Here is a 17,208-nt window from a genome sequence, read left to right on the forward strand (position 1 = left end):
CTTAAAAAAATCGGCCTTTAATTTATTTGAACTTCATTTATTGTGTTAATCAACAACCAACTTCTGAGTGTATCCTGAACAAAATTCCAATATTTAAAAATGTTTCTTCAGAAGAAGGCAATTCAGACTAATTGTGTAAAATTGATGAACTGTCGTTCCTAGAGTTTGTACTGGAAAGGGGAAATTGGAAGGTGTAATACTGCCAGTCTACACAGGGCAAAATAGGATGTTTTAGCAGCTATAAGTGAGCAGTTTACCTCAAGGTCAAGGTGACGACTCATGGGTGAAAAGGATTGTTTAGGTACCACTCGAAAATCTGAACGTAAGAATAATTTTGGACTTTTTGAATTCTGTTACTTCCCTTGTTAAAATTTCAGGTATGTGGGAAAAATCTTTAAAGGGGACTTTGGCTTAATTTATGTATTGTCTCTGATGCTATCTGTCACTGTGTCCTAAGATTTATTTTCCTTGGTAGGTCCCAGAATGGATTTCTAGAATAATGGTCTCCCACTAAAGCTTTACGATCAGCTCAGTCGGTACTTGGGGCAGGCTGTTTTTAATAACTTCTTGTTGCTCAATTCATATGATGTGGGAACAATGGCTTGTGTTGCCAATATGATTCTCCTTTAAAATCTTTCCAAACTTTACATAATCAATTGTGAAACACCAAGACTATGAAATCCTTTGTTTCTTTTGTCTTGTTCTCAGGAGGCAGTGATATGCTTGGGCACTGCTGATTCGGAAGAGGATACCAGAGTTAATGATGTAGGTCAGGCTGTAGGAGAGGACCACCCTTTTAGCTCACAGCACTGACTGATATGCCCATGCGGGGGATGCGGCACTGTCCTTCCTCACGTGTTTTTGCGGGTGGTGTCTCCACGACTTCTGTTTTACTTTATCTGTTTTTGGTACAGTCCATCTTCTTGCCTACTGGAAATTTAAATTAATTTTGAAAATGCTTAAAAATTTTATAAAATAATATGTGTTCATTTAGAAAAATTAGAAAATAAGATTAAGCAAAATAAGAAAAAGAAGACAGCTAAGGAGGCAAACAGAAAGAAATGAATGAAGACCATTTACTTATTTATTTATTTTAATTTATTCTTTTTTAAATATTTTATTTATTTATTTGACAGAGAGAGACACAACGAGAGAGGGAACACAAGCGGGGGGAGTGGGAGAGGGAGAAGCAGGCTTCAGGCTTCCGGCCCAGCAGGGAGCCTGATGCGGGGCTGGATCCCAGGACCCTGGGGTCATGACCTGAGCCGAAGGCAGACGCTTAATGACTGAACCACCCAGGAGCCCAGATCATTTATTTACTTAAAGGAATCACAATCTTACCACCTTGAGGTGATCGCTGTAAGCGTTCTGGTGTATATGTTTCCAATTTTTTTCTATGTTTTCCCAAAATAAAATGATACTATGTGTAATATTGTAACTTGATTTTCTCCCTAAGCAATATATTATCAGTATATTTTCATGTCGACACATATACATCCACATCATTTCTAGTAACTGTAATACATATAACAGTTTGTTTATCAATCCGTGGAATTTAAAATCAGAAATGCCTTTTATTCTAAAACGCCTTAAAATAACCAACAAGTGATAGAATACATAAGCACACATATACTAACTTAAAAATAAAGGGATACATATTTTTAACTTATATGTATAAATATATGTATGTTTATATAGCCATTAGCATGTGTATAAATAATAATATCTATAAATATATTGATATGTGTGTATACATACATGTATGTATGTGTCTGTGTATATAACTTTTTTTTTCTGTGTATATAACTTATAAATTCTTTAAAGCAAGCAGCAGGAAGGTGGATTTCACCAGCATGGTATGAGGGAGAAACATCATCTGGATTTTAGTCTTGCAGTTTCTTACAAAGTGGGGTACCCCGAGGTCAGTGATGTAACTCTCTATGGATCCATTTTCTTACAAGTACACTTAGAACAAGAACGATCTTTACGTAATTCAGAGCAACTTTGAGAAGATCAAATGCACCTGAAAACAAAATTTAAAAAAATCAAAGGAATACACAAAGAAAGACAATTTTATATACGCTTAGGTGAAATGTGCTTGCATGATACTGTGATTTGGGTTTGTAAAAGAATTGGGCTAAGGGTTTTTAGACACTGGAAATGGTTTCTTTTGACAAGAATGGCCTATCCTGTGCTGGAGATTCTAAAAAATGCCCCTACTAACCCTGTGTAAAAGTTGATTTAAGCTATAAAACAGAGGGGTGAACTAGAAGGCCCTGGAGGAATCTTCAGCTCGGTAGTTTCCTAACCAGGAGGAAGAATTCAGGTAATACATGATTGTGTGGTGAGGCTTGTGTGCACATTTCCCAAGCAATAGGCTGACATGTGGCCCATGGGATGAGCTGAACTTTTGGTTACAGCTGAGGATTTTCCTAAGAAGTCATTATTTGCAGATTTATCATCCCTCTGGAGCAAGCTCTTTGAAGGGCCAAGGACCCAGCTGCTTCTGCAGAAAAGCTCACTGATGAACTCATCAGTCATTGTGCTGCTGTGTTTGGCCCCCTTTAGAACGCGTTTTCAGGAACATTTCAAAAAGAAACTATGCAGTGGAAATTAAAAAAAATTGAATATATATTTTAAAGATTTTATTTATTTATTTGAGAGAGAGAGAGAGAGTGCACGCAGCAGCAGGGGGGAGGGAGAAGCAGACTCCCCGACGAGCAGGGAGCCCGATGCGGGGCTCGATCCCAGGACCGCGGGATCATGACCTGAGTCGAAGGCGGACGCTTAACCGACTGAGCCACCCAGGCGCCCCGAAGACGTTTAATATTTTTTAAAGGAGTCAGAATTTAAGAGGACATGTTTGAGACAATGTCTTCAAAAAAGACACAAGGAAAATAACATGCTGTTGTTGAAGATGTCCCTGGATGTGAAATCAGAGGACAGCGCCCCCCCCCCCCCCCCCGGATGCTGCAGCTAGTTAACACTTCGAGCAAACCACCTGCTCTCTCTGCGGCTTCTTCCTTTTCTGTTTCACAGATAGGGGACTAGATGGCTCTCATTTGTGAAAGAGATGGTGCTCGTTAACAACACGTTAACCAGGATTTTCATACTTTCAGTCTTTTGAAAATTATCGTGGTAAATGCATTTTCCTTTACCGACAAATAATGAGTTTTGCAGTAGTATCTTTAAAAAAATGTTTTAAATTTATTTATTTATTTATTTATTTATTTATTTTGTTTTTGAAGACTTGTAGTGAAATACACCTAACAGGAAATTTCCCATTAATCATTTTTGAGGATATAATTCAGTGACAAGAAGTATATTCACATTATTATACCACTGTCTCCAGAACGCTCTTCATTTTACAAAACTAAAACTCTGTACTCCGTAGAGTAACTCCCCTTCTCTCCTTTCCTCCATCTCTGACAACCACCATTCTACCTTCTCTGTGAATTTGACTACTCCAGTACCTTCTATGAGTGGAATCACACAGGGTTTGCCCTCCTGTGACTGGTTTGTTTCACTCAGCATAATGTCTGCAAGGTTCATGCATTTGTGGCATGGCTCAGATTTTCCTTTCTTTTTAAGGCTGGAATTCCGTTGTATGTGCATACCACGTTTTGTTTATCCATTCATGTCTGTTGATGGACACTTTGGGTTGAGTCCACCTTTCGGCTGTCATGGACATTAGTGTACAAATATCTCTTGGAAACCTTGCTTTCAATTTTTTTTTTTTTTGTTATGTTCCCAGGAGTGGGATTGCTGGATCATATGATAGTTCCATTTTTAATTTTTTGAGGAACTGACGTACTGGTTGACATAGAGGCTGCACTGTTTCTACATACCCCTCCAATAGTGTACAAGGGTTCCCATTTCTCCACATCCTCAACAACTGTTATTTTCTGTTATTTAAATTTTTAAATTTAATTTATTTTAAAAAGACTTATTTATTTATTTGAGAGAGAGCATGTGAGGGGGAAGGGCAAAGGGAGAAGGAGAGAATCTCAAGCAGACTCTGCACTAAGTGCAGAGTCTGATCTCACAATCCTGAGATTATGACCTGAACCAAAATCAAGAGTTGGATGCTTAACTGACTGAGTCATCCAGGTGCCCTCTGTTTTTTAAAAAATTTTTTTGATAGTAGCCATTCTAATGATGTTAAGTATTATCTCACTGTAGTTTTGACTTGCATTTCCCTAATGATTATTAATCTTGACCATGTTTTCATGTGCTTTTTGGCCATTTGTACTTCCTCTTTGGAGAAATATCTTTTCCCATTTTTGTCGGGGTTGAGTCATAGCTTAATGGCCCTTATGAAACTCATGAAAACAGTTTGAAGATATTTGAAAGTTCGTGAAGTATTGGAAGATTTAATATACATTGTATGAAGACAAGATTATGTATTATACTGACTGATTTTAAAAGAGCCAATCTTATTTTTTTTTATTTCTCCTAAATTTCTAATTTTGAAAGAGAATGCACCAGATTTTTAATTTTCCTGAATGGTATTCCTTTATTTACTCTTCCCTCACTCTTGCTCTAACCATGGATGGTAGATAACGTTTATTAGATAGCAGGATATGCAATTATTCTGTAATAGTGAGATTTCATCAAATTTTTTCATATTCATTTAAAAACTTTTCTTCCTATGTGGTGCTTTCTCTTCTTTCCTTCCTTCTTTCCTTCCTCCTTCCTTCCTTCCTCCCTTCCTCCCTTCCTCCCTTCCTCTCCCTTTCTTTCCTGCTGAAGACACCAATCCTATGTAGGTGAAAATTTTTTCTAGGGTTTTAAAGCTTCTGAAAGGTGAGAGAGGATGTGGACAGAGCCAGATCATGAAGGGCCTTGTGTGCTCAGGATTTTATATTACAGAGAACAGTAACACAAGACTCTTTTATATGGTGAGGTTTCCATCTTAATTGTTTTTAAAATGATATTTCAGAAGGCAATAACTGTTTTCATATGTCAGACTACCAGAAAGTTCACTACTAACTTAATTTCACTTAAAATGTCATTCCATAAAAAGAGAATGGAAGAATAAAGTAAGAATGCTAACTAGGAGACCTGATTTACAAATCATAGAATAGGATGCCAGTCACTTCCTGTTCACCATTGGAATGTGACCTAATATGATAGTGAGGTAGTCATAGCCTTGGGTGGTACTTAGGAGGAAATAATGAAGAGGGATTATGTTGCCAAGCAGATGGAACCATGAGTAGAAACATTTCTGCAAGAGAAATGGCATCCTGTTACAGATTTCCCAGAAGCAGACCCTGGGGTGAGGATTTGGGTACAAGTAGTGTATTTGGGAAGTGATACCAGAAATACTTGGAAAGGGAATAGGGAAAGTGAGACAGGGTGGAAAGTTAGCTGGTAAAACTCTCCTTGGGGGGCAAATTAGGACTGGAGAACGGAAGCCCAGTTCTGCTGGGGAACTCTGAAAGCCTTTAGAAAACACGCACCTCCGAGTTTTCTCCCCAAGGGGCCAGGAGATGGGGGTATTTAAACACCAAGTCCCATCAGTCATGGCTGGAGGGCTCATCCTGAGAGGTGGAATCTGGACACCAGAGAAGCCCTCCCACAGAGAGGTGCAGGTGCTTCAGTGGGGAGTCTGGCCAGCCTGGCCTGGCCGTGAGGAGGGGGGCACGTGGCTGGCTTACCCGCAGCATCTGCTACAAGTGGTTTGTCTGTGGTTTGCTTCCTTCAGATGGTTTTCTCTCCTCCTTAGAGCATCCTCAGAACCATCACGATGATCACCTGCAAAGGTTCAGTCCATTTTTTATAATTCAGCCTGGGAATATGTGGGTTTTGTAGGAAATTGAGCCTCAGTGTTTCTTAGTTAAACACATCTACCTGATATTTTCTATGTGGAATATCTATTTCTAGGCATTTGTAAGAAGAGTCTCTTTGCATTAAAATCTCATTATATTCATAGGGTAATGTTACATAAACTCAAATGCAATGAGATTTTAACAAAAACATAACCTAGGTAATGTATGAAGGATATAGTGAGCTTGCTAGCATTATGGTTGTCCAAAGAATTTAAAATATTTTTAAAAAGATCTTATTTTTATTTATTTATTTATTTTTATTTATGTAGAGCATGAGTGGGGCCAGGAGCAGAGGCAGAGAGAGAATCCCAAGCAGATCTGTGCTATGGAGCCTGTAGCAGGCCTCAATCCCAGGACCCTGAGATCATGACCTGAGCTGAAATCAAGAGTCGGATGCTTAACTGACTGAGCCACCCAGATGCCCCTAAAATATTTTTTACAGCGATTAATCTGATGCAAAGAAGACAAGGGAGAGCTAAGACATAGAGACAGTTACTCAGAGGGCTCAGCTGACAATGGACAGAATAAAAACTCATTTTACTTCATCTTTCCCTTTACAGATCATTCTTTGTCTTTTCTGTTCCTTTTCCCCATTCTTATCATTGATGCCTGGGAATTAATGTCAATAAAATCTTAATTTTTAAAATAACTTTAACAATTTTACAGCATGACCTGCCTCCGTGTTAACTCTAGTTAGCCTCGATCTGGTTTTATCTGCCTTTTCATTGTGTGGACCCTGACCCGAGAGGTTACATGCTCTGCTTGAGATCACACAATCAGGGGCTTGCACTGAAATATTCTGATTCCAAATCTGGGATTCTTCTTCTGTGCGTCCATCGACTGTAGATTCTCTTCTATTTTAGCTCCTGGTTGAGACCATTCCATCTCATATTTAGAATTAGTTAGCTGATTCCGGATTAGTTAACCGGTTCTGGTCTGAGTTCTGTTTATTTAACAATAACCCCATAACTTTCCCATTTTATGATGCCCACCTAGTTTGGTGACGAGATTAAAAACCGATCAGTTTCATGAATTCTGACACTCAGATGTGATTAATTTCCCTCCACTGGCTAAGAAGGTAGTACCTTGATGGCCTATGGTTAGCACTCAGTAAATGTTAGCTATTATTAGATGTTTCTCAAGTTTATCATGTTCCTTAACAGGATTTCAGGCTTCGTCACTGCCAGGCCTACTTGCCATATCTAGAAGAGAGGAAGACAATACAAAGGCAAACATCATTTTTTTCTTGCTTCCCTTGCAGTGCTTGTCACAGCCCAGTGCTAATAAGCTCAGCTCTCTGCCTGCAGGTCCAGGTAGTACTTGCAGAATGTGCGTGTGTTTCCTTTTCTGAAAGGAAGAGGAAGATGAGCTGCTTATCAGAACAGAGCAGCGTGGTGGCCTCTAGCACAAGCAGAGAATGAGGGAGCCCTGGGGTTCCATGCAATTCTTTTATGTGTGTGGGGGGAATGTCAGAAGAAACTACTTAAAACTATCTTAAAAAGTAGCAATGTTGCTACTAAAAGTCCCTAGCCTATGTTCCACCAACTATGTATAGGCAAAATTCTGGGCTCTAAGGTCTCTTGGAATGGTTATTATAATTTGTGTGGGGTGACATCACCATGTTTAGATTCAGTTAGGTTCATTTGTTTCTGTTTGTTTTTAATTTTGGGAATTGCTTCATTTTTTTTTTTTTTTAGTTTTTTAAAAATATAAATCATCTACCTAATTCCAAAGTCAAAACTGTAACAAATTACAACCAGATAAGTCTTGCTCTCATTTCTGTTTCTCTACCCTCTCATCTCCCTCCTTTTATGTTTGCATTTCCTGCATGGTTTGCTTCTACAAATATAGGCCAGTATGTTTGCGGAGGCATATCCTATCTCTTTTTGTACATAAAATTTGCATACTATATCTACCATCCTTTATCTTACTTTTTCTCTTACTGTGTCTGGGAAGTTACTCTGTATGTATATTATGTTATTCATTGCATGTGGATGCCACAGTGTAATCAACTGTCTCCTGATGATACGCATTTGATTCTTTTGTTATTGCAAATAATGTTGCCATGCACATGTTACTACACATATTTATATTTAGGACAGATCCTAGAAGTTGAATTTCTGGGTCAGAGGGTAAATGCAGTTTTGCCAGTTACTGCCCAGTTTTCTTCCATTGGGTTCCATTCTGTACCACCACCAGCCATGTATGAAAATGACTGTTTCTCTTTAGAACTGGAGCTTTCACAATTGATTGTAGGTTCTCTTTTCTTTTCTTCCATATTGGTTTGTATTTTAGAGACTGTAATTCAGATTTTATTAGTGGTCCCAAGACTGTGTGTACTGTGAGGACTTAGTAACAACTGTTCAAGATGACATGAGAAAGGATGGCTCTGCTTAGAGCTTAGATTTTGCCTGTTTCCAGCATGCTGGGGGTTTGAGGGCAGAACTGAGCAACCCATGGGTTTGTTTGGAGGAAACGGAGTTTTGCAGCTTCTCCTGATTCTGATATTCACTGGATGACCTCACTTATGTTTATTTCAAGTGTTGCAAGAATGGTAAATCCATATTCACATGTAAACACAAAAGCATCTTACAAAGAAACATACATTTTGTTTTCTAAACTGTTTTTTTCCCTCCAATTTAAGATTCTATTTATTTAAAGACCTACAGTTTATTTAATATCAGGTTTTGGGAGGAAGTGAAGCACTGAAAATACTTATAGATTCTAAGGTGCCTCTTGATTTCAGAATTATTGAAGTGTAAAAAAATCAGGTTTCTTAGAATCAGAGAACTATGATTCCATTGAGAATAGAGAGATAATTATACTTTTTATTTTTAACCATGAAATATATAACAGTTTCCTATATCACACTTCCTTTGTTTCTGGTTTGGTTTTCTTTAACCTACTTACTCTGGAATATATATATCACTCTTATTTTTCTAGGTCTATCCTTCTACCTTTCTGATATATGTAGATACTTATGAAGTAATTTTGTCTATTTTGAAAGGTATTTGTAGTATGAAAGAGCCAAACATTATCGATGGCAATGGATACTGATGTTTGCATTTAAATATTAAAATTTGGTGTCCCATTTTAATTAATTTTCAAAAATATGTCCAAAGTATGGCAAATTCTTTATAAAATATTTTTGTCTCTAAAATTCCTATAGTCCAAAACTGAAGCCATAATTTAGCTTAAGCCGTAGAATATGGGAAATATTAAATCAATCTTGTGTAAAGTTTGAACAGATCATATTGAGTTACCAATAGGAGCGTCTGAGTCCTCATATTTTACCGCCTTTCAAGTCTTACTGATAGCCAAAGAGGAGGGAGTTCATTATGGGTTCTAGTCCTCTAGTCCTCAAACTTTCCTTGCATTTTATATTTTTAAAAACAATTTTATTGAAATATATTTGACATATCATAAGATTCACCCTATTAAAATTTACAGTTCAGTAGTTTTGGGTAAATTTACTGAGTGATGAAGCCATCATAATGAATCAGGTTTAAATAATTTTTATGACATCAATAAAATCCTTCATGCTTATTTACAGTTAATCTTCATTTCCAACCCTGACTCTAGTCAACCCCACTATTTTACTTTCTGTCTCTAGAGACTTGCCTTTTCTTTACATTTCACATAAAGGAATCATACAGTAATATGTGGTTTCTTATTTCTGGCTTTCACTCAGCATCATGTTTTCAAGGTTCATCCATCTTTTAGCATGTGTCAATAGTTCACTAGACAATATTCCATTGTATGAGTAGACCACACTATTTATTTACCCCTTGATGGATATTTAAATTGTTTCCAGTTTTGGGTTACTAAGAATAATGCTGCTGCAAATATTTGCGTGCACATCTTTGCATGGGCATAAACTTTCATTTTTCTCGTGTAGATACCTGGGAGTGGAATTGTGGGGTTGTATGGTAATAATATGTTTATGTGTTTTAGAAATTGCCAAACGGTTTTCCAAAGTGGCTTCTGCATCTCATTTTAGCATTTTCTTTACTGTCAGAGGAAAAAGACAATGTTCCTGTCATTCATTCATTCATTCATTCACCTAAAACTCCTTTCTTTATTTCTCATGTATTGACTGCCTACGTTGTCCCAAGTATTAATGATATAACAATAAATGACAAAATCATTTCCTTCAAAGTGCTCAGAGTCTTTTGGAGAAACAGAGAAATAGTTAACTAAATACAGGAAGAGAAGTATAGAAGCAAAGCCGGCCTCTGGGCACAAAGGGGAGGAAACTTATTCTAGGCTTAGAGGAGCAGGGGAAAAGTTTTGGAGAAGGTCACACCTAAGTTGATTTGTGGAGCTATATCTAGGGGAGTGAAGTTGGAAGGGCATTATAAATCTCAGAGCAGAAGGGCAACCTGCCCTGCTTATAGTTAGAACCCCTTTACTCTGATCAACTTTATCTTTTTTTCCGTAGCAATTACTGCCTGCAATGGGCTATGTAACTTATGTTGGTAAATGTGTTTGTATGTTGAGCTATGGTCTATTTTCCCTCAGGGTAGAGATCTCTGTCTGTTGGTCCACTAATATACCCCAGATATCTGACATAGTGCATGACACAAAGAAGGTACATACTAAATATTTGTTGAATAAATGAATGTGTAACACTAACGGTTTTGATAAAAGTGTGTATTTAATGCTGTTTAATACAGCAACTGAAGATTAGATCCCACTGAGATGAACAAAATCAAAGTTGCTGGGGAAAGTGGATGGATTCGTATGTGAGGAAGAGTAACTTTGAGATTGTTGAACATCATACCAGAAATGGAATAGCATTTTCTCACTTTGGAATTTAAGATAGACTTGGTAAGACAAACCAAAGGATGCTTTGATACCTCTTGCAAGAGAACAAGATTTTATTTTTTTAAGATTTATTTATTTATTTGAGAGAGAGAAAGGAGAGAGACAAGCACAAGATCGAGAGGGGGAGGGGCAGAGGGAGAGGGAGAGGGAGAGAATCCCAAGCAGACTTCTAGCTGAGTGTGGAGCCCGACGTGAGGTTTGCTTTTATAACCCTTAAATCATGACCCGAGCTGAAATCAAGAGTTGGACACTTACGTGATTGAGTCACCCAGGCTCCCCAAGAGAACAAGACTTTTTTACATTAGGATACAGAGGGAAAATTGCAGGTACCGATGCAGAACTTTCAAGTAACTTTTCAGAAAGTTAGGAACAATTGAGGAGGAAGGATGCATTTGAGAAAAGTTATTTTGGTTAATATAACAAGGAACAAGGGATGTGAGCAGGTAGGAGGAGAAGAAGGAGGAGGAAGAGGAGGAAACTGTCATTCCTTTAGGATTTTCCCAATGTGATTGTCATTTTTTAAGGCATTTTTGCAAGTCAAATAGGCAAAGGCAATTTTTGACACAGTTATCTGTGAATCTGAATGCAGCTTCAGTGTCTTCAGTACAATAAAAAAAATGCCTTTGCTAACGAAGGAAGGATTTACGGAGGGAAAACTAAGGCATCTTTTACTCAAATTCATTTTGGTTCTTAGTTGAAGGACTCTCAGCCGTTTCAGTGGTGCAGAAAAAAAATTCCACCAAATGAAGATTTATAAGTGATTTATATTTCAGTTTTTGTTGATTGACTTTATATTGTTATCATCTCAGATGGGCTCTTTGCTCTGAAAATAAATTGTCTGTGGAATAATAATGCCATAAGTTTGGCGTCAATTCTAATTCAGCTCAAATGGAAGTATAGTTTTTTCTTTGTTTGAATTTTTGGTTTATTTTTGGTTGACTGAGGTGCCAGGGGGATTGGAGGAAATGAAATTGTGTGATGAAGCAGGCCTTGGTTGTGAAGGGCCTTCCTGCTCTGCTAAGGCACTCAGACTTGGCCCAAGGGCCCTTGGGAACTGTGCAGGATTTTAATGAGAGAAGTGACATGAAGTGTGTTCAAGGAGTCACGATTTGCTGTGACTGTGATTTGGGCACCAAATTGGAAGAAAGGACAAAATTAGAGGAAGGTTGAGAATAGTTTGCCAGACTTCACAGTAAGTGAGGTGAGAATCAGTAGTGAGCTGAAGGAGGTGCTAGGTGGTGCAAGGAAGGAATCCTGGGACAGAGGCAGCGGTGATCGATCTCTGTGATGACTTATATGCATGCTGAGAAGGGGATGGAAGAGTCAAAGATGTCTGCCACATTTCCTTTCTTGACAACAGGATTGAAAGTGGTATCATTGGATGAAATAAAGGACACAGGAGAAAGAGGAGCAGGCATTTTGTGGAACAAGATAGTAAGTTTGGTGCTGATTTGTCACTCTTTGGGCGTGTCTTAGTTTGTACAGCTATGACAAAATATCTCCAACTGGTAGCTCAAACAACAGTCATTGATTCCTCATGGTTCTGGAGACTGGGAAGTGTAAGATCAAGGTGCTGACAAACTCTGTCTGCTGAGGGCTTTCTTTCTGGATTGCAGATGGCTGCTTTTTTGCTGTAACCTTACTTGGAGGCGAGAGAAAGGTGGGGGGCTCTGGTCTTTTCCACTTTTTATAAGGGCACTGATCTGATCATGTGGGCTTCATCCTTAGGACTTCATTTAAAAACTAATTACTTCCCAAAGGTGCCACCTCCAAATACCATCACACTGGGGCTTAGGGCTTCAGAATAGGAATTTGGGGTTCACGGAAACAAATATCAATCTGTAACAGGGAACCTATGGAACATTCATATGAACAGATACGCTAGGCAGTTGGATCTCTGGGACAGGCGCTCAGGATTAAATCCCAGTTTGAGGTAGAGATTTTGAATACGTGTGTACCGTGGTGATACATGCAACCATGGTAGTGCATATGGTCCCCTACAGAGAGTATTGGAATGAGAAGAGATTAGGTTTGTGTTTGGAAATCTGGGGAACACTGACATTTAAGAAACAGGCAAGAGAAGAGGACTTCGTGAAAACAAGCAAGGAATAGTTGGAGGAGAAAGGGAGCAGCAGGAATATGTCAAAAAAGCAAGAAATGAGGTATTTCTAGAGGGAGGCCTTGAGCTTTAGTATCAGTAACTAGAGTTCAGTTGAGTGAGGACCAAAAAAGGTAGATGGGACTTAGCAACGTGAAACTCATTGGGGTTCATGTAGCTACAGCTTCTGTGGAACAGTGGGCATAGAAATGAATGAGGGGAGGAAACAGAAGCGAATGGTGAGTATAAGTTGTTTTCTTTCTAACACAATTATGTAAATTTATACCAGAAATACTTTAGCCTAACATAGGTTATGTTTTTTTAATTGAGGCAAAATTCGCACAAGATTATCCACCTTTCTTTTCTTTTCTTTTCTTTTCTTTTTTTTTTTAAGAGGGAGTGGAAGGAGGGGCAGAGGGAGAGGGAGAGAGAGAATCTTAAGCAGGGGCGTGCTGGGCATGGAGCCTGACGCGGGGCTTGATCTCACAAGCCTGAGATCATGACCTGAGCCAAAATCAAGAGGTGGATGCTCAACTGACTGAGCCACCGGGCACCCCAAGATTATTCATTTTATTTTATTTTTTTTTAATTTTTTTAAAAAATATTTTATTTATTTATTTGAGAGAGAGAATGAGATAGAGAGAGAGAGGAGAGCACGAGAGGGAAGAGGGTCAGAGGGAGAAGCAGACTCCCTGCTGAGCTGGGAGCCCGATGCGGGACTCGATCCTGGGACTCCAGGATCATGACCTGAGCCGAAGGCAGTTGCTTAACCAACTGAGCCACCCAGGTGCCCAAGATTATTCATTTTAAAGTGAGCAATCTAGTGGCATTTGGTACACTCACAATGTCGTACAGCCACCACCTCTGTCTAGTTCCAAACATTTTCAACCCACCAAAAGGAAAACCCATACCCATTAAACAGTTTCTCCCTAGTCCCCACTTTCTCCAACCCCTGGCAGCTACTCATCTGTGTTTTGTCTCTGTGGATTTATCTATTCTGGATAGTTCACATAAATGGAATCGTATAATGTGTGATGTTTTGTGTCTGGCTTCTTTCACTTTGCTTAATGCTATTGAGGTTTATCCACATTGTAGCATGTATCAGCACTTCATTTGGTTTTATGGCTGAATATTCCATTGTATGGATGTGCTACAATTTGTTTATCTATTCCACTGTTGATGAGACTGTTTCTACCTTTTGGCTATTGTGAGTAATATTTCTGTGGACATGCACAGTCATATATTTATTTGAGTACCTGCTTTTGCTTCTTCTGGGTATATATCTAGGAGTAGACTTGCCAGAGCCTAACAGTTTTTCAAAACTATACTTTTATAAATGCTGATAAGAATCCACAGGAAGCATTGTGCATTGTAGAAAAAGTTGATTTATACCATCTATGTTCTTTTAAGTACTTCACATTCTTTTTGAGATAGATTGGTGAAATGATGAGTAAACAGTTCATCAAGAAATAGATGAGTTGAATGAAAAAAAAAACATATATACATCATTTTTAAAGAAGGAAGTTCCCTTTAGAATTGAGTTTTGAGCCTTATAAGAAAAAAGTATTTCAAATGCAGAGTGTGGATAGATTAACTCATATAGGAGAAGGAAGATGGGACAGGCATAGGTTTGAATGCTTCATTTTAATTTTTCTGAAGGAAGTAGGCGTTGCGCTCTGGTTGGGGATAAGGGAAAGAGTTGGCCATCCCTAAGTTGTGTCATGTTACTTCTCATGGAAAGGTTCTGGATGACTTACCAGGAGAATATTAATGTCTCTCATAAAATATGTATCTAGTTAAGTCAAATGCTGATTCAGGGAGGTATCTTTTGATTCTCTTTCATTTCATTTTATGATCTCTGTTCAATGTATATATGATCTCTATAAACTTACTGCTAAGATTGACTCATTTATTCTCATATCTATTGTATGTATTTTTCTCAGGCAGAGAAGGCTGATGGATTTGTCAACCTGCCTGATTTCACTGTGGAGAGAGCATCTGAATGCAAGAAAAAGCAGTAAGTTGTTTTCCACAAAACCCTGAGCCAGAATAACATTCCTTCATAATTTTAGTTTCTCGAGTGATATGGTAACTTGGAAGTTAGTGAAGGTAACACCCAAATGTCTGAGAATTTTGAACTTTATGGGTTGGCATCCTAAACAACAGCGTAAGCTTTTAACCTCTTGTTTTCTGGAATTTCATTTTGTGGAACAGATGGATTTTAAAACCCCATGGAGCCTTGGCATGGCATATTTTTGACAACCGTGTCTGAGATGGAACGAAAAACAAGCTCCCATCCACGAGTGGCTAGGAGATTAGATGTCAAGATATTTTCTTGGTGAAGAGAATGACTAGTTCAATAGGACTCCCCAGAGCTGCAGATATGATAGCAAAACCAGTTTCTTTTTCTTAGTTTATAACATTATTATCCTTGAAATAGAATTCTCTGAGAAATCTTGGACTTTGGGATTATACCCTGATATAATTTAAGTCCAGAAGATTTGAGAACAGACAGGAACCAAAAAAAGTCATCAGCGTATGGTCCCCATTTTACTGAGAAGGGAGGAGCCCAGAGAGTCTGAGCTTGCCTAGAACTTGCAGGAGAGCCTCGCTACATCATCCAGCCGTATTCCCATTCTCCTGCTCTTGCCATGATAGCATCCAGCCACATTTGGCAAATGTGCCCTCTTCACCTTTTTCTTGTTGTTGTTCTTCTACCTCTGACATCTTTTTCCATTTTATCAGAAAGACATTTATTTCCCTACTGACCTATGTTACCAATAGTGGCAATTGACTAGATTTTTCTAAGAAAATGAATAAATGGTATTGGTTTTAAGTCTCTGCCGCTCTAGTGTTGCTGCACGTATCCAGTGATACGTAAGCTTGTGTTGATTTTCGTGGTTTTGACCAAACTGGTTATTTACCAAAATGCTGGCCGGTACTGCAGGACTTCCGGTCTAATGATAAAGGGGAAACATTTCAGTGTTTGCTAATTTTCGGTGTTTTCTACTTTTCTTTTAAACTGACAATAAATATATTTTTCCTCTACTCATAGGGGGAGGCTTGGATATAATTTTTGATGTGTTGTCACACTGTGGAAGTTCTATACTTGATTATTTTCCTACACATAACATTCTTGTATGTATTTGAATCTGAATAAATATTTTTCGTTATTGTTCTGAGTATTTAAGGGACACCTCTAAGACCGTAAACTTTAATTTATTGTCTCTTTCTAGCAAAGCAGTGAGCAAATGAAAATACAAGAATATGCCCATATGTTTTAAATAGAAACTATCGACTAGCCAAGACTCAGTGCTTTTCTGGATGTCTCAACATGATAAATTAATTCTCTGCTCTCTCCATGAAGTAGAGATTAGGCAATGGGTATTTAATGTAACTAAATTATTTTTTGTAGATTTACAAAGAAAGCAGATGAATTTACCACACTTATATTTGATTTACTTTCAAACCCACTGACAACACTAATTTCTAATTTTTAATGTGTCTGTGTTTTTCCCCCTTCAAGTGCTTTTAAGATCAGCCATCCACAGATCAAGATCTTTTATTTTGCAGCTGAGAATGCACAGGAAATGAGTGTGTAAGTAGAGAAAATTGCTAAATCTAATCTTTTTGGGAATAGATTACTTTGGTCAGGTGTTTGAATTTTAAGCATATGTTCATATCATTTCTTGTTAAAGCATTCTTGCTTTCTTCTTCACTATTTGGAAGCATTTTGGAGAATTACATATATCAAAATGGCTATTTTAGGAAGAAGTAATAAGATTCTTCTGAGGGAACCACTAAGTTGAGAAAGGAAGGGATAGAAGTCATTATAAGAAAATGTTACAGTGAGAATCAGCATCACAGGGAGAAAGGCCTGAAAGTACTATGACCAATCTCACAGCTTTTAGAATTCTATATGAAAAATATCTATAGGATTTCTTATGTGCTGTGTAATTATCATGATGATCCCTGTGTTTATCATTAATCCATGTTCTATCCTGAAAATTTTGCAAAACGTCCTTGCTCAGAGTACATCTCACATAAAATTTTATATCCCTAACTCCATTTCCTGTTCTTTTTTCCTGTTTAAATAAGTGGAATAAATGCATAGAACACTACCTGTCCCACTCCATACCCTGCTGGTTTAGATTATAGTGTGATCACAATGGCTCTTAATTGAATGAGGCTATATATATATTTGAGGCGCTTGAGGCATCAGAGGGCCTTCTATTTAACTTAAGCCCTATTCCCAGATTTCTCAGTGCTCCTCATTACCTTCACATAACTAATAAAAATGTGTCAGTGGAACACCTACTAGGTGCCCCACTGTGGCAGACCTGGGCGATAGAAATAAAAGACTTACTTACCTAAATGAAGAGAGGAGTTGTTTCTACTACCCTCTTTCTGATTTTACCTTTATCCCTTTGGCTTTCTCAAGCGCCCGAGAAA

General features: G+C 38.1%; 1 protein-coding gene across 5 annotated transcripts in view; it reads left to right on the top strand.

Moving 5' to 3' along the window:
* Positions 1-17,208, top strand: part of IPCEF1 (interaction protein for cytohesin exchange factors 1) — a 181,346-nt gene that overhangs the window by 114,499 nt on the left and 49,639 nt on the right. For all 5 annotated transcript variants that reach the window (XM_088023830.1, XM_088023831.1, XM_028103396.2 and 2 more), the window contains 2 exons: positions 14,700-14,773; positions 16,283-16,354. In XM_088023830.1, coding sequence (XP_087879956.1) covers positions 14,700-14,773; positions 16,283-16,354 — 146 coding nt within the window. The remainder of the gene's footprint in view (positions 1-14,699; positions 14,774-16,282; positions 16,355-17,208) is intronic.

This window comes from Eumetopias jubatus, unplaced genomic scaffold, assembly GCF_037043125.1.
Source record: "Eumetopias jubatus isolate StellerSeaLion01/CBP00866 unplaced genomic scaffold, mEumJub1_p1.0 scaffold_6, whole genome shotgun sequence".
NCBI classification, from domain to species: Eukaryota; Metazoa; Chordata; class Mammalia; order Carnivora; family Otariidae; genus Eumetopias; species Eumetopias jubatus.